The sequence below is a fragment of the Chiloscyllium plagiosum genome, unplaced genomic scaffold (genome assembly GCF_037043375.1).
Source record: "Chiloscyllium plagiosum isolate Xiang-an unplaced genomic scaffold, Cpla_swu_hap1 HiC_scaffold_2, whole genome shotgun sequence".
Taxonomy (NCBI): Eukaryota; Metazoa; Chordata; class Chondrichthyes; order Orectolobiformes; family Hemiscylliidae; genus Chiloscyllium; species Chiloscyllium plagiosum.
In genome coordinates, this window is record NW_028270140.1 from 163963989 (window position 1) to 163986060 (window position 22072).

The 22072-nt window shown below is 41.8% G+C and overlaps 1 protein-coding gene across 4 annotated transcripts in view; it reads right to left on the bottom strand.

Moving 5' to 3' along the window:
* LOC122556264 (nipped-B-like protein) overlaps window positions 1–22072 on the bottom strand; it is a 547720-nt gene that overhangs the window by 394150 nt on the left and 131498 nt on the right. For 3 of the 4 annotated variants that reach the window (XM_043702901.2, XM_043702895.2, XM_043702914.2), the window contains exons 4-5: window positions 4740–4870; window positions 2786–2903 (exon numbers count right to left, since the gene is read on the bottom strand). In XM_043702901.2, the coding sequence (XP_043558836.2) occupies window positions 2786–2903; window positions 4740–4870 (249 nt within the window). Of the gene's footprint in view, window positions 1–2785; window positions 2904–4739; window positions 4871–22072 lie in introns of those variants that run through there. The other variant, XM_043702907.2, reaches the window with a different exon arrangement.

Genomic DNA, 22072 nt, shown 5'->3' on the forward strand with positions numbered 1-22072 from the left:
GCAATGAACTAATTTGATGTACTAAATCCTCCAACATGTTATATACCACAAGATGGGTATCCTTATCCATACATCTGAAAACCAAAAAGATCTAAATGAAACTGCTTTTTTCTGAAAGCAGCCTCAGACAGGCAGACCTGAACAGAACCAAAAGAATGAAAATCCCAATGTTCCAAGCTATTTTTAAGAGGAAGAAACTTGGAGGTAAAACACTACATGGTTACATATCTGTAGGAGTAAATTTCTTCAGCAGTAGAAGGTGATAGAGATAAAGTCACCAGACTATAAGACCATTCTCTCATTAGAGACATTACTTGGTGGTGCTTTATTCCGAGGATCACCACGCCTTAAGTGAGGGAGAACTTGAGAAGGATCCTTTTATGGTAACCTCAGCCAGTGTGGGAACTGAAACCACACTGCTGGAGTCACTTTGCATCACAAACTGGCCATCCAGTCAACTGAGCTAACTGACCATCTTAGTGGAAGGTGATAAAAGTCATTTGAAAGAGTAATTTTTAGGGCAAATAAGCTGTACCAAAGACCAAAATTATCCAATTACTGAAAAACAGTTGCGCCCCAAGGTTTCCAGATATAGGATATCAGACTTGTACTTTAATGCCGCATCTTGTAACATCATTCCTCTCCTCATGCTCAGCTCACAACTGACTATCAGAACATAGAAACAGCAGTACAGTCAATTCTGATATAACACGATAGCTCAGTTCTCGTGCGATTTTGCATTTTAAGAAAATCATGCAATAGTTGCGCCATTTAAAGTAATGGGGGCCAGAATCGCATTATAGCCATTACATGTAAGGGAAGTTTGCGTTCTGCAAATAACAGTCTGAGTTCTTCAATCGCGTTAAAGGTAAATCACATTGGAAGAAACACGCGTTGTAGCAGAACTGACTGGATCCAGTTTCATCTTGTCTCTAGTTATGCCCATGATAAATAGACCCACCATCATCTTCTCCAGGGCAATTAAGCATGGGTAATAATGCTGGCCTAGCCAACACCACCAAAATCCAAACTGATAAAAAATGAGCTGAATTACTTTCATTCTCTCTCTCTTTCTCTCGCTTCCACCACCAGCCCCCACCAAGAAATACTTCACTGGTGAATGATACCAGCAACTTCTCTCTTTAACCTGGTAAGCTACATGTGACGCTTGTTTCAAAATAGTCACCATCAAAAGGAGAGATACTGGATTCACCAGTTTCTATGATAATTATCTTTTTTAATCTTACAGAGCAATGAATTCCTGGACTTTGTCTTCAAATAAAAAGGGATCATTTCCATTTGGTCTCACTCTAGCTATTCTTGCCACAATATGAATGTTATTTAGATTTTAAAACAACATTCAAACTAACTTGCTTCTCCCCTCTCCACCCCAGTCCTGAACAATTATTTTTACATACGTGCATGAGATACGGGTATTGCTGGTTAGGCCAATATTTGTTCAAGATTCCTAATTGCCCTAGAACTGATTGGCTATTTTAGTTAAGAATCACACACATTGCTGTGGGTCTGGAGTTACATGTAGGCCAGACCAGGTAAGGATGGCAGACTTCCTTCCCTAAAAAGGACATTAGTGAACCCTGTGGATGTTTTAATAATAAACAGCGGTTACGTGGTAACCATTAGACTAGAATTGAATTCCATATCTTATTGAATTTAAATTTTACCATCTGCCATAACCGATAGCACAAGAATCATTTGCATACGTGAGGCTTCGTTAGTGCAAATGTGCAACTGGTGAAACCTTAAAATTTGGGATAGATGTTTTGGTTATGAACTTTGACTTGCAACAAATCTTAAGGAATTTACTGATCAGGACTCAACTGCTAACCAGCAAAGAACTGAATGAAATAGAATTGGATAATAAAAACATTTGCAATGACTGAATGTTTCACTTGTCAGCGGAACCATCATGGAACTGTGAACAGGTAATTACAGCAAGACTACTGACAAGAAATGAAATCAGGTATGTAGTGTGGTGCAAGTTTGTGGCCACAAGTCAGGTTTTTAAAACGTTTTTTTCTAAATACCCTGCGCACATGGAATATCACTAAGTTAGCATTTATATAGTGCCTTTAATGCAATAAAATACCTCAATACGTTTTACAGAGGCATTATAAAATAAATTATAACACCAAGCCACATTGGAGATATAGGGCAAGAACTAAACAATTGGTCAAAGAGCCAGGTTAAGGGGCACCTTAAAGGAAGAAAGTGAAGTAAACAGGCAGAGAACCTCAAGGAGAAAATTCCAGAGTTAGGGTCTAGGTGACTGAAGACTCAGTCAACAAAATGGAACAATTGTGTGTGCTTAAGAGGCCAGAGTTACAGAAACACAGGTAGAGTGGTGAGGTATGGAGGGATTTAGAGATGCAGAGTAGTGAGACATGAAGGCATAAAAACAAGGATGTGAAGTTTAAAATCAAGGTGTTACTTAACTACACATACAGAAGCTGAGCAAATGAAGTAAAAAATAAGCTACAATTAAAAATAGAAGGATAGCAGAGATGTGACAGAACTTGCAATACTATTCAGAACAAACATATGCAATATATGATATTAGATCAGGCAATGAGTTTTTGGGATTAGCACCTTTGTTATCTGCTAAACATGACCATCCTAGAGAGCCCACACCACTTTATTTTTCATCTATTAACTGTTGAAAATGAGAATTGCAAACTACATTGAACAATAGATATTTAGTAACAAGTCACTATCAAACTATGTTCTGGAGATTCTACCAATGTGATAATATGTTGCATATTACCTGGAAGGACTGTGCGAGATTGTGGACTGTTGAAAAGTGGAGGATGCAGGGCTCCCATGTATGGAATTCTGGGGTAGTTTGTATTGTTGGTGTTGGATGATCTGTTGTTGCATAATACCTGAAACAGGACATGTTCATACATTGAAGCCAATTCAAAAACAAACTTGCATTTATAAAGCACTATTCATATCCTTAGGATGGTCCAAAGAATGTACTTTTACAAGTGCAATTACTTATTTTTGTAGGAAAATGAGCCAGCCAATTTGCACAGCAAAGCCCACAAATAGCAGAAGATAATTTTATTTTTAGTGATGCTGTTGAGGGATAGACACACTGTAACCTCACCAGTCTAGAACTGTGGAATCAAGAAACAGCAGAATTTCCTCACCAGCTCTACAACTCTCAGGCTCATGCACTCCATAAAATCACCAGCAAGTAACTCAATCACTGAGTGGGGGTAAAAACTGCTAGTGTGATTGAGCTGGGAAGATGAATGGAGGCTTTAAACTTGGTTGTGCTTTTCCTCCTGTTGTACAGGTTCCTATCGCAAGAACTGACCACTTAGATCAAGAGTGAGGGAGGGGAGGTGATTACAGTCTACCTGTGCATTTGTATGTGGCAACAGGTTAATTACAGTGTGCGCACCGGCGTTTACAAACATTAAAGTTTTAAAGAACTGTATTTGTCAACGGTTAATGTTGTTCAATTTAAATGCAGATCCCTACGCATTTGATTCAATAGTCTATATTTTAACAAAAAAATTTGAAAATACACATGCTTGTGTGTTAACAAGAGTCCGGTTTGCTTATGTCCCACTGTTATCATGCAAGTGTCTAGTCAGGTGACATAGGCAATGACTGTCTTCCAAACTTTCCAATCACAGCAATAGTGTATGAGCTTGTTGCAATTCAAGTTAAGCCAATCTTTGACATTGTCTAGCTATTTCCTTCACTATAAGCCTCTTGCTCATTTTTTATCCTTTCAGCTCGATTTGGCTCCAACTCTTATCTGCACAGAAAATATTACTTAAGAACTCAAGGTGCCTCCATTTTGTGTCTCCGGTACATAATTACATTCAGTTCAAACAACGTGGTTCAATAGTCTAATTTTTTTTTGAAAGTCCGTAAGCGCTTCTTTACCAAGCACTCTTTCCTGGAGAGGTTACAGCGTATTAGCAACCACAGCAAAGATTCCTATTTGCTATAAATTCAGTGATGACAACCTGAGGGAGCAGCAAAAAACTTAGCTAATCATGATTTAAAAGTTTAAATTAAATTGTTGTGATGTCTTCAAATCATGAACCTATCAGTTTTTGCATGTAGTCTCATTCCTTAGAAAATCATTCTTTTCCTAAAAGGAAAGAGTTGACTTGATTTGGTGCTCCACCATAATTTTATTAATTTTAGTAATACTTTGTAAACTGTGTGTTTATCAAATATGTTATACAATTTCAAAATATGATTTTGTATTCAAAGCAATTTCCCAACTCCAGAAAGCATAGTCTATCAAATATAGGCACTTTCTAACACAGGGTTGGAAAAGTGTCAGCTCAGTCACTCATTTTTATTCACAGATTTCTAGCAAGAGCAATAAACTGCAGGAGGATCAACAGTTAGTTCACAGTTAGTCCTCCAGCTTCTAATGTCAGTCAGTATTGGTGAAAGAGAAATTCAAACTTAATTTACCCCAGTTTCTGTGATGAAATTAATAATTTCAAGGCTTTTGATCAGAAATGCCAAATTCACAAATTCAAGGTAAACAAAACAATTGATTGGATCCTGAAGCACAAGCAGGACCTCCAGAATGTTACATAAAGATTATTCAGACAGTATAAACTAAGGGCTTAATTACAAATGAAAATCTTAAAATTCATAATTTTAAAAATCCTAAAAAATGATTTGCCAGTTTTTGTGAATAAATTGGTGATCCACAGTTTACTGTGTTTATTACTCACCACTCTGAACCCCATATCGATTCTGCATGCTTTTCTCCCTGAAGACATTGGGGTTTCTAGCCAAGACAGCTTGCAGGAGGACTGGAATATCACCCTCTGGGTCATCACTACCAAGGTTATCCTTCAGTTCTCTATAAAAAGCAAAATAATTATCTTCAATTTTACTTCAATACTACTGTTATTGAGATTAATATAACTTTTCGAAGAAATGATAATGGGTTATCATTACCCAATCCAAATAAGCTTTCATTCTTTACAGGCACCAGGGAAAGAAATTTTTAACAAGTTGCACACCTCATTATCTATAGCTTTAGATGGTGACATAGTGGTTATATAAATTGAATTTATTAACAGGACACCATGGTAAATTAAGGTGGACTGCAGCAGTTCAAGAAGGCAGCTCACCACCACCTTCTCAAGGGCAACTAGGGATGGGCAGTAAATACTGGCCAGCCAGCAATTCTCATATCATACAAATGAATGAACCGGATATGTACGATTCAACTACTGCTAACCACATTCAGTAGCTCCTCTTCCATTCGTGAGAAGTGCGCATTTTGTTGGCAAAGCCAGAACGTATATCATCCTACCTACCCTCAAATGCAGCAAATCATTCAAGACATTTCATGTTGATTTAATGGTTAAGCAAACCATGAAACTAAAATGCGCCATTCCCAATGTGGATAAACAATCCTTTATCTAAAGTTCCAAAATCCAAAAAACTCCAAAATCCAAAGGTTTTTGTGAATTTTTTTTCTCATTAGCAAGGTTGTTTGGCCCGCAAACAGAACATAGAACAATACAGCGAAGAACAGGCCCTTCGGCCCTCGATGTTGCGCCGATTTGTGAACTATTCTCAGCTCATCCCCCTACACTATCCCAAAATCATCCATGTGCTTACCCAAGGATTGTTTAAATCTCCCTAATGTGGCTGGAAAATACCTTTTTCCCAGAACCCATAAGTGCCAAAATGATTCGAATATGATCTCAGCCTTGAATATATTTAATGACGCAGCCCTGGCAGTTCTCTACAGTAAAGAATTCCACAGATTCATCACACAAAAAAAACCTCAACTCTTAAATAGGAGACTCCTTACGTACATTATGCCACTAGTCCTAGACTCGCTCTCAAGGGAAAACAACCTCACCATATCTACTCTGGCAAGCCCACCAAGAATCTTCAACGGTTCAATAACATCTCTTCTTCTAAACTTCAATGAATACAAACCCAACATTCTCAAGTACTCCTCATAAGAAAATCCCTTCATACTTACAATCAGCTTAGGGAATATTTTCTGAATTGCCTCCAATTACAATATTCCAGGTGAGAGAACCAAAACTGTTCACGGTATTCCATCTGAGGTCTGACTTGTGTCTTGTTTTGACAAGGCTCCCTATATTTGTGGCCCATTTCCTTTGAAATAAAATCCAATAGTCCATTTGCCTTAGTTGGATAATGAACCTGAGGGGTAGCTTTTTGAGATTTAGGAATCTTAAATCTCTCAAAAAAATACTGCAGAAAGCTAAACAATATTCTGTTTTTTCCATTCTTCCTGCCTAAATGCATAACCTTATTTTCCAACAATATACAGACAGTCTCCAGGTTGCAAGCATATTCTGCTCTTAAGTCCATTCACAAATCAATTTCTAAGTCAGAACACTATGCAGGCCAATACAAAATAGCTGCTTGTAAACACAAGGAACGTTTATATATTAAATCTTTACTCCCTGTAAGCGATCCCATTCATAAGCGTGAACATTCAGAAGTCAGGGATCCCCTGCATTTCAACTGCAAGCTTTTGCCTACTCACAATCTATCTATATTCGAGGAGAAACAGTTGAGGAACATAGAACAATACAGCACAGAACAGGCCTTTGGCCCATGATGTTGTGCCGAACATTTGTCCGAGCTTAAGCACCCATCCATGTACCGCTCCAATTGCCGCTTAAAGGTCACCAATGATTCTGACTCTGCCACTCCCACAGGCAGCGCATTCCATGCCCGCACCACTCTCTGGGTAAAGAACCTACACCTGACATCCCCCTCCCCTATACCTTCTACCCTTCACCTTAAATTTATGTCCTCTTATAACACTCTGTTGTACCCAGGGAAAAAGTCTCTGACTGTCTACTCTATCTATTGCCCTGATCATCTTATAAACCTCTATCAAGTCACCCCTCATCCTTCGCCGTTCCAATGAGAAAAGGCCTAGCTCTCTCAGCCTATCCTCATACGAGACCTATTCTCCATTCCAGGCAACATCCTGGTAAATCTTCTCTGCACCCTCTCCAAAGCTTCCACGTCTTTCCTAAAGTGAGGAAACCAGAACTGCACACAGTACTCCAAATGTGGCCTATCCAAGGTCATTTACAGCTGCAACATCATTTCACGACTCTTGAATTCAATCTCTCTGCTAATGAACGCTAATACACCATAGGCCTTCTTACAAGCTCTATCCACCTGAGTGGCAACTTTCAAGGAGCTATGAACATAGACCCTAAGATCCCCCCTGCTCCTCCACCTTACTAAGAACCCTACCGTTAACCCTGTATTCCGCATTCTTATTTGTCCTTCCAAAATGGACAACCTCACACTTGACAGGGTTGAACTCCATCTGCCACTCCTCAGCCCAGCTCTGCATCATATCTAAGTTCCTTTGCAGCCGACAACAGCCCACCTCATTATCCACAACTCCTCCAATCTTTGTATCGTCTGCAAATTTAATGACCCATCCTTCAACTCCCTCTTCCAAGTCAGGAGAGGAAGCTGGTGTGGGTAAACAGGTCCAGAGCGGGAGGCCAGCATGGGGAAATCAGATCTCAGAGAAAACTTACTTTCAAGCAGCTGAGAGCCAACTGGAGGCTTGGAGCAGAGCGGGGATGGTTGTTGGACTGGGGTTTGGCATGGCCGGTCAGACCATGTATGAAACCCCTGCGTTCAACTATTGCAATGTAATGTTTATATGCAATTTGTTTATATGACCGTAATGATTACCCTTTTTTAGAATTCGAATTCCTAATCAGTGTGAAAGCAGGTCCTTCAGCCCAACAAGTCCACACCAACCCTAGGAAGAGTAACCCACCCATTTCACTACTCTAATGCACCTACACATCCCTGAACATTTTCGACAATTTAGCATGGCGAACTCACCTAACCTGTACATCTTTGGATTGTGGGAGGAAACTGGAGCACCCAGAGAAAACCCACACTGACACAGGTCCGAGCAAGGACAGTAGTTGGAGACTGTGTATTAAGTCGGAAGAGATAGGAGAGGTCTTGAATGAGTACTTTTCGACAGTATTTACAAATGAGAGGGACTGTATTGTTGAAGAGGAGAGTGCGAAACGGACTGGTAAGCTAGAAGGGATACTTGTTAGGAAGGAAGATGTGTTGGACATTTTGAACAACTTGAGGATAGACAAGTCCCCCGGGCCTGACGGGATATATCCTAGGATTATATGAGAAGCAAGAGAGGAAATTGCAGTACCGTTGGCAATGATCTTTTCATCTTCACTGTCAAGGGGGGTGGTACCAGGGGACTGGAGAGTGACGAATGTTGTGCCCCTGTTCAAAAAAGGGAATAGGGATAACCCCGGGAATTACAGGCCAGTTAGTCTTACTTCTGTGGTAGGCAAAGTAATGGAAAGGGGACTGAGGGATAGGATTTATGAGTATCTGGAAAGACACCGCTTGATTAGGGACAGCCAGCACGGATTTGTGAGGGGTAGGTCTTGCCTTACAAGTCTTATTGAATTCTTTGAGGAGGTGACCAAGCATGTGGATGAGGGTAGAGCAGTGTATGTAGTGTACATGGATTTTAGTAAGACATTTGATAAGGTTCCCCATGGTAGGCTCATGCAGAAAATCAGGAGGCATGGGACAGAGGGAAATTTTGCCAGTTGGATAGAGAACTGGCTAACCGGTCGAAATCAGAGTGGTGGTAGATGGTAAATATTCAGCCTGGAGCCCAGTTACAAGTGGAGTTCCGCAGGGATCAGTTCTGGGTCCTCTGCTGTTTGTAATTTTTATTAATGACTTGGAAGAGGGAGTCCAAAGGTGGGTCAGTAAATTTGCAGATGACACGAAGATTGGTGGAGTTGTGGATAGTGAGGAGGGCTGTTGTCAGCTGCAAAGGAACTTAGATATGATGCAGAGCTGGGTTGAGGAGTGGCAGATGGAGTTCAACCCTGCCAAGTGTGAGGTTATCCATTTTGATAACCCCAAAAGAACGCAGAATACAGGGTTAACGGTAGGGTTCTTAGTAAGGTGGAGGAGCAGAGGGATCTTGGGGTCTATGTTCATAGATCTTTGAAAGTTGCCACTCAGGTGGATAGAGCTTGTAAGAAGGCCTATGGTGTATTAGTGTTCATTAGCAGAGAGATTGAATTCAAGAGTCATGAAATGATGTTGCAGCTGTACATGACCTTGGATAGGCCACATTTGGAGTACTGTGTGCAGTTATGGTTTCCTCACTTTAGGCCTGTTCTGTGCTGTATTGTTCTATGTTCTAATGTGCAAACTCCACAGAGACAGTCACCAGAGGTTGGAATCGAACCCAGGTCCCTCATGCTGTGAGGCAGCAGTGCTAATCACTAAGCCACCGTACTGCCCTTTTAACTGTGTTACTTCTGTAAGTAATGCAACTACTTTTTAGAATTCTTTTTGTTTCTAGGATTTTTACTTAAGTACTTGTACCTAACATGGCGGCGCCGTAAGAGGCCATTTTCTAAATCTTTTCAGTGTACTTCAAAATGTGTTGCTGGAAAAGCGCAGCAGGTCAGGCAGCAAAGGAACAGGAGAATCGACGTTTCGGGCATAAGCCCTTCTTATGCCAGAAACGTCGATTCTCCTGCTCCTTTGATGCTGCCTGAGCTGCTGCGCTTTTCCAGCAACACATTTTTAAGCTCTGATCTCCAGCATCTGCAGTCCTCACTTTCTCCTTTTCAATGTACTCCCTCCATCTATACCTAGGTACGCATGACAAAGGATATACTATTATATTCGACTCCTTGTGTCGCCTTACCACTTGCCCTCCTATCTCTACGTTATTTGAAAATTCAGCTATATTAAATTTACTTTTCTCATCCAAGTCATTTATATATATTGTAAATAAATGTGGCCTCAGCACTAATCCCTATAGCACACGAATTACAGGTTGCCATCCTGAAAATGGTCCCCTTACCCCTATGCTATTTGTTAGCAGATTCTTTATCCATGCTAATATACTGCCCCCCTGAAACCCAAGCAGAACATTTACAAACACAAGATCAAGCAGTCTGAATGGCTTCATGAAGGGGAAAATTAGAAACAACAAAAACAAAAATTGCTGGAAAACTCAGATCTGGCAGTATCTGCGCACAGAAAACAGTGTTAATGTTTCAGGTCCAATGACCCTTCTTCAGAACGGACTGCAGTGATGACAAATTTGGTATATATGCTGATGGTAGAATGGGGGAAACAATAAGTGGAGATGGAGCCCAGAGAAAGAGAAAAATCATGCCTTATAAACCAGGGGAAGTAACAAGCAGCAGAGATAAACGGGAACCAGAAGATGCAATATATTTGGGTTTCAAAAGGCATTCGCAATGTGCCACACAAAACATTGATAAATGAGAAGTGATGCATTTTAGAAGTATGATGTGGAGGTGCCAGCATGGGACTAGGGTGGACAAAGTAGAAGTCACACAACACCAAGATATAGTTCAACAGGTTTATTTAAAGTACAAGTTTTTCGGGCATAGCTCCTTCATCAGGTGAAGTGAGAGAGAAGAGCACACAGACACAGACTTTATAGGCAAAGAGATCAAAAGATCATACAACTGGTAACAGAAGACTGTCAAATAACGTCTGTATCCTTATACACTAGTCTTCAAGATCGAATGGTCAGCATTTTATGAGCTTCCTTGAAGATTTCCAGTTTGTGTCATTTTAAAGGTCTATGCACCTGAACCTACAAGTCCCTTTGGACATCCATTATATTTAACTTCATTTCATTTACAAAGTCCCCTGATCTATCCTTTTTCAGTCCACTCACCAGTTGTGTGATCTTTTGATCTCTGCCTATAAATTCAGTGTCTGTGTGCCCTTCTCTCTCACTTCACTTAGTTCTATTTGCCAGCATTTAGTCTATATCCCTCAAAACCCTACTTATTCATGTACCCACCCAGATGCCTTTTAAATGCTGTAATTGTACCAGCCTCCACCACCACCTCTGGCATCTCATTCCATGTACGCATCACACTCTGCGTGAAAAAGTTACCTGCTAGGTTGGTTTGAAGTTTTTCCACACTCACTTTAAACCTATGCCCTCTAATTTTGGACTGCCCTACGCTGGGGTAAAGAGACTATTCACCCTGTCCATGCACCTCAAACGTCTATTAAGTCTTCCCTAATCCTCAAATGTTCCGTGGAAAATAGCCCCAGCTTATTCAGCCTTTCCGAATAGCTTAACCCCTCCAACCCTGACAACATCTTTGTAAATCTTTTCTGAACCCTTTCAAGTTTCACAATATCTTTCCTATAGCAGAGACACCATAACTGAACGCAGTATGCCAAAAGTGGCCGAACCAATGTCCTGAACAGCTGCAACATGACCTCCTAACTCCAATACTCAATGCACTGACCAATAAAGGAAAGCATACCAAATGCCATCTTCAATATCTTATCTACCTGTGACTCCACTTTCATGGAGCTATGAACTTGCACTCCAAGGTCTCTTAGTTCAGCAACACTTCCCAGGACATTACCATTAAGTGTTTAAGTCCTGCCCCACTTTGCCTTTCCAAAATGCAACACCTCACATTTATCCAAATTAAACTGCATCTGCCTTTCCTCAGCCCATTTGCTCATCTGATCAACATCCCCTTGTAATCTGACATAAACTACTTCTTTGTCCACTCCACCCACCTATTTTGGTGTCATCTGCAAACTTACTAAACATAACTCCTATATCCACATCCAAATCATTTACGTAGATGACAAGCAGTGAACCCAGCACCAATCATTGCATTTCACCGCTGATCACAGGCCTCGGAAAAGCAACCCTCCATCACTGTCTCCTACCTTTGAGCCAATTTTGTATCCAAATGGCCAGTTCTCCCTGTATTCCATGTGATCTAACCTTAGTAAACAGTCTACCATGAAATATCTAACACTTTGCTAAAGTCCAGATAAACAACACCTACCGTTCTGCCTTCAATCTTCTTTGCCACTTCTTCAAAAAGCTCAATCAAGCTAGTGAAATAATTTCCCACGCACAAAGCTATGCTGACTATCCTTAATTAGTCTTTGCCTTTCCAAATACATGTAAATCCTGTCCTTCAGAATCCCTTCCAACAACTGACCCACCACTGACATCAGGCTCACCGATCTACAGCTTCCTGGCTTCTCCTTACACCCTTTTTAAGTAATAGTACGTGAGCCACTGTCCAGTCTTCCAGCATCTCCTCCATGGCTTTGATGATACAAATAGCTCAACAAGGGGCCCGGCAATCACTTCCCTAGCTTCCCACAAACGTCTAGGGTACACCTGATCATGTCCTAGGTATTTATCCACCTTTATGTGTTATAAGATCTCCAGCATCTCTTCTGTCATATGGACACTTTTAAAGACATCACTATTTACTTCCCCAAGTTCTCATTATTCCATATCCTTCTCCACAGTAAACATTAATGCAAAATACTCGTTTAGTATCTCACCCATCTCCTGCAGTTCCACACATAGGCAACCTAGCTGATCTTTAAGGGGCCCTATTCTCTCCCTAGCTACTCTTTTGTCCTTAATAAATTTGTAGAATCCCTTTTCATTCTCCTTAACCCTATGTACCACAGCTATCTCATTTCCCCTTTTCATCCTCTAGGTTTCCCTATGAATGGCAGAACACAAAGCAGCTCAGAGGGAGAGAGTAATTTTGGATCACTTGAAAAAGGTTAATAAGGGAGTTAAGGCTGCATATAGGATGCTTGCCTTTCAGAGTCATGGTATAGGTAATAAGAGCAGGAAGGCTATTTTGGAGCTGTACAGAATTGTGGTGAGGCCACAGCAAGAGTACTGTGTGTAATTCTGGTTACTGCAGGATAGGAAGAGCGTGACTGCATTGGAGGGGCAGGTGCAGAAGATATTTATGGAGAATGTTGCCTGGAATGCACCAGGCTATGAAGAGATGTTGGATAAGATCAGATTGCTTTCTTTGGAACAGAAAAGGCAGAGATGGGACCTAATTAAGGTGTACAGGGGTGCGAGACATAGACAAGGTAGGTTAGAAACAGCTGTTTCCATAAGACCATAAGACAGAAATTAGGCCATTCAGCCCATCGAGTCTCCTCCACCATTCAATCACGGCTGATAAGTTTCTCAACTTTCCCACTTTCTCTCCAAAACCCTTGATCCCCAAGAATACCTTAAATATACTCAATGATCTGACACACTTCTGTGCCAGTGTATTCCATGGATTCACCACGATCTGGCTGAAGACCTTTCTCCTTATCTCAGTTCTAAAATGACTTCCCTTTACTCTAAGCCCTCAGATCCTAGTCTCACCTACCAATGGAAACATCTTCCCAACATCTACTCAGTCCAGGACATTCAGTATTCTGCATGTTTCAATTAGATCCCTCCTCATACTTCTAATCTCCATTGAACATAAAGCAAGAGTCGGCAAATGTTCCTCATATGTTAAGCTGTTCATTCCTGGGACCATTCTTGTGAACCTCCTCTGAACACGCTCTGGGGCCAGTACATCCTTCCTGAGATATGGGGCCCAAAACTGCGCACAATGTGGTCTGACCAGAGTCTTACAGAGCCTCAGAAGTACATCTCTACTTTTATATTCAAGTCCTCAAACTAAATGCCATCATTGCATTTGCCTTCTTAACTACTGATTCAACCTGCGAGTTTACCTTAAGCAAATCCTAGACTAAGATTCCCAAGTGTCTCTGCACTTCAGACTTCTGAATTTTTTGCCCATATTTAGAAAATAATCCATGCCCCTGGTTCTTCCTACTAAAGTGCATGATCTCACACTTTTCCACATTGTACTGCATCTGCCACTTCTTTGCCCACTCCCCTAACTTGTCCAAATCCTTCTGCAGCCTCCCTGCGTCCTCAATGGTACCTATCTTTGTATCGTCTGCAAACATAGCCAGAATGTCCTCAGTTCCTCCATCTATATTGTTAATGCATAATAAAGTGAAAAGTTGTGGTCCCAGCCTTATGAAACACCACTTGTCACCAGTTGCTATCCATTCTCAAAGGGTTAATGCCAAGGAGGCATGTATTTTAAGGAGAAGGACAGGAGATTTAGAGGGAATCTGAAGAAAGATTTTCATCCAGAGTGATGGGAATCTGGAACACTGCCTGGGAGGAAACCTCACAATCTTTCAGAAATACCTGGATGAGCAACTGAAATGTTGTAACATCCAATGCCATGGGCAAGGTGCTGGAAATTGGGACTCACTGAATCACTCCAGCCCAGACAACATCTTGGTGAATCTGAAACAAAAGCAAATTGCTGGAAAATCAGCAAGACTGGCAGCATCTGTGGAAAAGAAAAGCAGAGTTAACATTCCGGGCCAAGTGACTCTTCTTCAGAACTGAGGATTCTGAAGAATGATTACTCAACCTGAAACATTAACTCTGCTTTCTCTACACAGATGCTGTCAGCCTTGCTGAGCTTTTCCAGCAATTTGTTTTTGTTTCTCATTAACAGCATTCACAACTGTTTCCACTTTTATCTTGATGAATCACTTCTGCACCCTCGCTTGTGCAATTACATCCCTGATTCCTGAAGAAGGGCCTGTGCCCGAAACGTCGAATCTCCTGTTCCCTGGATGCTGCCTGACCTGCTGTGCTGTTCCAGCAATAAAGTTTCAACAATTACATCCCTGGTGACCAGAACTACACACTACTCTACCAGTGACCTAAATGACATTATATCTGGTTTTATTATTAACCGCCTTGCTTTTATTAGTCAAGTCATTGAATAAAAAAAGTAAGAATTCATATGCCTTCCTACCTATCATACCTTTCTGTTCTGCTGCTTTCAAAGGATCTATAGGCATTCACAATGTTCCTCTGGCTCACTATTTCATACGGTCCAATAATTTATCCTGTACTTCATTACCCAATTAGTCCTTTCAAATTAACCATCTCTCACTTTTCAGGATTAAATTCCAATTTCCAGTGTTTGGCACCCCTAATCAGTCAGTCAATATCCTCCTGTCGGCAAAGGCTTTTTCTTCCCCCTCACTATTTACCACACCATCAATTTTCACGTCATCTGCAAATTTGTGGTTCAAGTCTCCGTATTATAGAGGTTAACAAAATAATGAAGGGCATGGATAGGGTGAATAGACAAGGTATTTTCCAAGGGGTGGGGAGGTCCAAAGGTTGAGTGTAAGGGGAGGAAAGGGACCCAAGGGGTAACTTTTTCATGCAGAGGGTCATGGGTGCATGGAATTAGCTGACAGAGGAAGTGAAGGAGGCTGGCATAATTACAACATTTAAAAAGGCATCTGGATGGGTTTATGAATAGGAAGGGTTTAGAGCGATACGGACCAAGTACTGGCAAATGGGGCTAGATTAATTTAGGATATCTGGTCAGCATGGACGAGTTGGACCAAAGGGTCCGTTTCAGTGCTGCCCATCTCTGTGCGTCTAGGTCATTAACGTACTGAGCTATTTCACATCTTACTCCACCTATCAAATCTTTCCCATTCACTTCACCAATCAATATCCCTTTGCAGACACCTTATGTTGCTTCACACTTAATAATTTGCCTATCTTTGCATCAATAATGTGCAAATTGAACAATTGCAACTGGTTCTTTCACAAACAAATAACAAATTGCTGGAAAACACTGAGCAGGCTTGAAAGCATCTATGTAAAGAAAGGACGTAGAACAGCAGCACAGTACAGGCCAGGCCCCTTTGGCCCACGATGTTGTGTTGGCCTTTTATACCACTCTTAAGACCAGACTAACCTATATATCCTTGATTGTACTAACTTCCATGTGCATATCCAAGAGTTGCTTAAATGTCCCTAATGTATCTGACTCTACTACCACCGCTGGCAGTGCATTCCACCCACCCACCACTCTGTGTAAAGAACCTACCTCTGACATTTCCCAAAAACTTTTCTCTAATGACCTTAAAATTATGCCCCACCATGACAGACATTTCTGCCATGGGTAAAAGTCTCTAGCCATCCACTCTATCTATGCCTCTCAACATCTTGAACACCTCTATCGAGTCACCTCTCATCCTTCTTCACTCAGATGAGAAAAGCCCCATCTCCTTCAACCTTTCTTCACAAGACATGCCCTCCAGTCCGGGTAGCATCCTGGGAAACCACCTCTGCACCCTCACTAAAGCTTCCACATCTTTCCTATAATGAGTAACCAGAACTGAACACAATATTCCAAGTGTGATCCAGATACAGAGCTGCAGCATAATCTCAGAGAAAGTGAGGACTGCGGATGCTGGCGATCAGAGTAGAGAGTGTTGATGCAGCATAACCTTACGGCTCTTAAACTCAAGCCCCCGCTAATGAAAGCCAACACACCAAACGCCTTCTTAACAACCCTATCAACCTGGGTGGACCTATGGACATGCACTCTAAGATCGTTCTATTCCTCCACAATGCGAAGAATCCTGCCTTTAATCCTGTATTCAAATTAGACCTTCCAAAGTGAATGACTTCACACTTTTCCAGGTTAAACTATCTGCCACTTATCAGCCCAGTGCTGCATCCTGTCAATGTCTTGTTGCAACCTACTATCTCCACACTATCCACAACTCCACCAACCTTTGCGACATTGGCAAACTTACTAGCCCACCCTTTCACTTCCTCATCCAAATCATCTGAAAAACAAAAAAAAAGCGCTAGAAAATCTCAGCAGGCCCGTGAACACTTGCGAAGATGTCAACATTAGGGACATTTAAGCAACTTTGGATATGCACATGGAAGTTAGTACAATCAAGGTTGTTGAGTAATACTTCCTCGGATCTGATGGGGGGGGTGGGGGTACGAGGCAGCAGCAGCGCGGGGGCCGAGCGCGCGGGTAGCAGCGCAGGGGCCGAGAGCGGGCTGCACAGCAATTTGGAGCTGGCATGGTCCATGTAGGTACCAACAATAAAAGTAGAAAGAGGAAACAGGTTATTCTGGGGAAAAATGAGCAGCGAGGGAATAAATTAAGAATCTGAAGCAAAACAGTATTACTCTCCAGATTACAACCTGAGCCACCAGCTAATTGGTACAGGGTCAAAAAGATTAGAGGTAAATATGCAGCTCAAAGGTTGAGCATGGAACAGTACAGCACAGCAACAGATCCGTTAGTCCACCATGTCTGTGCTGACAATGACACCATTCTAAACCGCATCTGCCTACATACAGCATGTATCCCTCTATCCTCTGCCTGTTCACGTGTCTGTGTAAATGCCTCTTAAATGTTACTTTTTTATCTGTTTCTACCACCTCCTGGAGCAGCAAGTTCTGGGCACCTACCACCTTCTGTGGAAATAATAGTTTCTCACATATCTCATTTAAACTTTCTCCCTCTCACTCAAAACTTACGCTCCCAAGTATGAGACATTTCAATTCTATCCATGCCTCTCATGATTTTATCAGCCCTCAGCCTCTGACACTATAACAAAAGCAATCCAAGTTTATCCAACTTATCTTTATAGCTAATACACTTCAATCCAGGCAACGTGCTGTAAACCTGTTTTGCAACCACTCTCAAGCCCCTGGTGTGGCAACCAAAACTGCACACAATACTTCAACTGTGGCCAAGTGAAGTCTTATACCAGCTAAAACAGGACTTGGCCACTTTTATACTCAATGCTCCAAATGATGAAGGCAAGCACTCTGTATGCCTTCTTTACCACCTTATCTATTTTATGTTGCCACTTTCAGGAAGCTATGTAATTGTACCCCAAGATCCGTCCATATATCAATGCTTGCAAAGTTCCTGCCATTTACTGTATACTTTCCTCTTACATATGACCTTCCAAAATGCATTACCTCACACTTGTCTGCATTAAACTCCATCTGCCATTTCTTGGCCCAACTTTCTAACTAATCTATATCCTTCAGTCTTTTGACAATCCACTCAAAGCCATGCTGGCTATCCCCAAGTCCACTCTTTTCCAAATGTGAGTAAATCCTGTCCCTAAGAATCTTCTCCAGTAATTCCCATACTATTGATGCAAGATTCACATGCCTAAAATTTCCTGGCTTACCCATATTGCCCTGCTTAGCAAAGTAACACCGATTGTTTGCCAGTCGTCTTCAACCTTGCCTGTGGTTAAAGAAGATACAAAGACCTCTAAGAGCCCAGGAACTGCCTCCTTTGCCTCCCTTAGGATCCTGGGATAGATCCCATCATGCCCCAGGGACTTATCGACATTAATGTTTCTCAATACCCTAACATCACTTCTTCCTTAATATCAATATATCACTCATCTTATCCATGATCTTCTAGGGCAGCACATTGGCTCAGGGGTTAACACTGCAGCCTCAGTGCCAGGGACCCAGGTTTGATTCCAGCCTCACGCGACTGTATGTATGGTGTTGTACATTCTCCCCCCCTGTATGCATGGGCTTCCTCCCACATTCCAAAGATGCGCATGTTAGGTGAATTGGCCATACTAAATTGTCCACAGTGTTCAAGCATGTGTAGGTTAGGTGCATTGGTCTGGGGTAAATAAAGGATAATAGGCTAAGGGAATGGGTGGGTTACTCTTCGGAAGGTTGATGTGGACTTGTCGGGCTGAAGGTCCCGTTTCCACACTGAAGGGATTCTATAATTCTATGATTCGCTTCTTTGTTCAATACCAAATTGAAGTATTCACTAAGGGTGTCACCCACTTCCTCTGACTCCACACAAATTTCCTTGTCTGCCCTCAAGCAACCTACCCTTTTCCTTGTTGGCCTCTTGTTCCTAGTACCTCGAGTCTGCGAGAAATGGATTTGAATTCATAGGACATTGGCACCAATGCTGGGAAAGGTGGGAGATCTTCCAATGTGACAGGCTCCACCTGAACAAGTGAATCACATAACTAAGGCTGCAGATGGAGCTCTAAACAGAATAGAAGTAGGTTGATGGAGGTGAAGACAGTGAGGCGGGGTAGTTGCATTAAATTAGAAAATCAAAGTTGAAGGAACAGGAATATTAGTCACAAGTCTGAGTGCTTTCAGAAAACAAAAGCAAGAGATAGAAGGCGTGAACATCATCCCACACCAAGATATCAAATTACCTGAGTCTTGTATGCTAACAGAACAAATTTAAAACCTGTGTGTCTGAATGCACAAAGCATTTGGAATAGAATTGAGTTAACAGCACAAATAAAGGTAAATGGCTGTGATTTGGTGTTGATTATTGAGACTGATGGCAGGGATAACAGGTTTGGGGATCAAATATCCAAGGATGTACTGTTACAGAAGGATAGGCAGGAAGAAAAAAGGGAGGAGGATAACTTTGTTTGATAGAGAGGAGTGCTTGTAGAGTCATAAAAATGTACAGCACGGAAACAGACCCTTCAGTCCAACCCATCCATGCTGATGGGATATTCCCAACTCAATCTAGTCCCACCTGCCTGCACCTGGTCCATATCCCTCCAAACCCTTCCTCTTCATATACCAATCCAAATGCCTTTAAAAATGTTGCAATTGCACTAGCCTCCGCCACTTCCTCTGGCAGCTCATTCCATACACGTACCATCCTCTGCGTGAAAAAGTTGCCCCTTAGGTCTCTTTTATATCTTTCCTCTCTCACCCTAAACCTATGCCCTCTGGTTCTATACTTCCCCCACCCCAGGGAAAAGTTGCCCCTTAGGTCTCTTTTATATCTTTCCTCTCTCACCCTAAACCTATGCCCTCTGGTTCTACACTTCCCCCACCCCAGGGAAAATGTCTATTTTATAAACCTCATGATTTTATAAACCTCTACAATGTCACCCCTCAGCCTCCGACACTCCAGGGAAAACAGCCCTGACCTATTCAACCTCTCCCTATAGCTCAAATCCTCCACTGGAGATCAAGGTGTAGAATCAGTTTGCATAGAAATAAAGGAAATAGCAAGGGAAAGAAGTTCTACAGTGGGGCACAGTATAAACCAGGGAATATAGAGGGCTTTTATGAAAGGTACAGAAGTGATCCTGGATAATTTTAACATGCATACAGACTGGATTAATCTCACTAGCAACAGCAGCCTTGAGGGAGAGTTCATTTCATGTGTTATAGATTGTTTACTGGAGTAATATGGTTGCTGAAAATGTGTTGCTGGAACAGCGCAGCAGGTCAGGCAGCATCCAGGGAACAGGAGAATCAACGTTTCGGGCATAAGCCCTTCTTCAGGAATGGAGTAATATGTTGTGGAATCAAATGGACAAACTATTCTGGATTGGGTGTTGCATAATGAGGTGGGATTAATTAATGATCTCATAGTGAAAGATCCTCTCCGGAAGAGTGATCACAGCATGCTGGAGTCCTACACTGGCATCCTGGAGTTAAACAAAGGTAATTACCCTTCTGAGCTCTCTGAAGTGTTACTGGACCTGAAACATTAACTCTGCTTTCTCTCCACAGATGCTGCGAGACTTGCTGTGTTTTCCCAGAATTTTAATTAGCACTGAATTGAAGGGCTATGGAGAGTGGGCAGGTAGTAGAGTTGAGGCAGAGTTGAGTTGAGTCACGGTGATAGTCAGACAGGCTCAAAAGGGGCTGAATTGCTCCACCTGCTCCTAGTGCCAGGAACCTGGATTCGATTCCACCTTCGGGCAACTGGGTAGAGTTCGCACATTTTCCCAGTGTCTGAGAGAGTTTTCTCCCAGTGCTACAGCTTCCTCCTATTTTTCAAAGATGTTGCAATAAGGTGGATTTGCCGTGCTAAATTGCCCATTGTGCCCAGCAATGGGCCAAATGACCTTTGAACCATAACGATTCTATATTTCTCTATAGTTTAGTAATAAGATCATAGTGATTCCACTGAAATTTACAATACTCTTAAAAGGATGAAGATGTGGTAAGGGTGTATCCCCAGGTCAGGGACTGAATATGAATTAAAAAAATGAATAGTGGAGTATGATCAAGGGTTGAATGGCCTGCTTATGTTATGTTCCTACAGCATTGAAGATGTGCTCTGTAAACAACCATGCACCTCACCAAGCTCTTCCAGTACAGCTGCAACATTGATATTCAGAGCAAAATTAAAAGTTATTGTCCATAAAAACAGGACAAAAATACAACTGACAAATTACCACATCAATTTGCTCTCTATTATATGAACCCCCTGACTTTAGCTCTTTTTGCCCACGTTTGGTTAAAGACTGAAATGAGATTTGGAGCCAAGTGACCCTATGGAATCTAAACATGAGTGTCATTGAGCGGCTTCTGGATGAGCAAGTGGAATTTGCCAGTACTACCAACAACTTTTGTCACTTTGCTGGTGGTCAAGAGTAAACGTATAGTCAATAATTGGCTGGGTTGAATTTGTCTAACTTTTTTTGTCAACAGCAAATAACTGGGCAAGTTGCTTCATTGTTGTGTGTAGTCCAATGCTGAAGCTATAGTGAAACAGCTCTGCTAGTTCTGGAGCACAAGTCTTCAGACTACAGCCAGGATGTTGTCAGGACTATTAGCCTTTGTTGAGCAAACAAAACAGAAGCAAACTGGGAGGTGTAGTTGGCAGCAAAGAAGGTTACCTCAGATTACAAAGGATCTTGATCAGATGGGCCAATGGGCTGAGGAGCAGCAGATGGAGTTTAATTTAGATAAATGCGAGGTGCTGCATTTTGGGAAAGCAAATCTTAGCAGGACGTATACACTTAATGGTAAGGTCCTAGGGAGTGTTGCTGAACAAAGGGACTTTGGAGTGCAGGTTCATAGCTCCTTGAAAGTGGAGTCGCAGGTAGATAGGATAGTGAAGGCAGCGTTTGGTATGCTTTCCTTTATTGGTCAAGAGTATTGAGAACAGGAGTTGGGAGGTCATGTTGTGGCTCTACAGGACATTGGTTAGGCCACTTTTGGAATACTGTGTGCAATTCTGGTCTCCTTCCTATCGGAAAGATGGTGAGAAACTTGAAAAGGTTCAGAAACGATTTACAAGGATGTCGCCAGAGTAGGAGAATTTGAGCTATAGGGAGAGGCTGAATAGGCTTGGGCTATTTTCCCTGAAGCGCTGGAAGCTGAGGGGTGACCTTATAGAAGTTTGTAAAATCATGGAGGGGCATGGATAGGATAAATAGACAAGATATTTTCCTTGCGGTGGAGGAGTCCTGAACTAGAGGACATAGGTTTAGGTTTAGGGTGAGCGGGGATAGATATAAAAGAGAC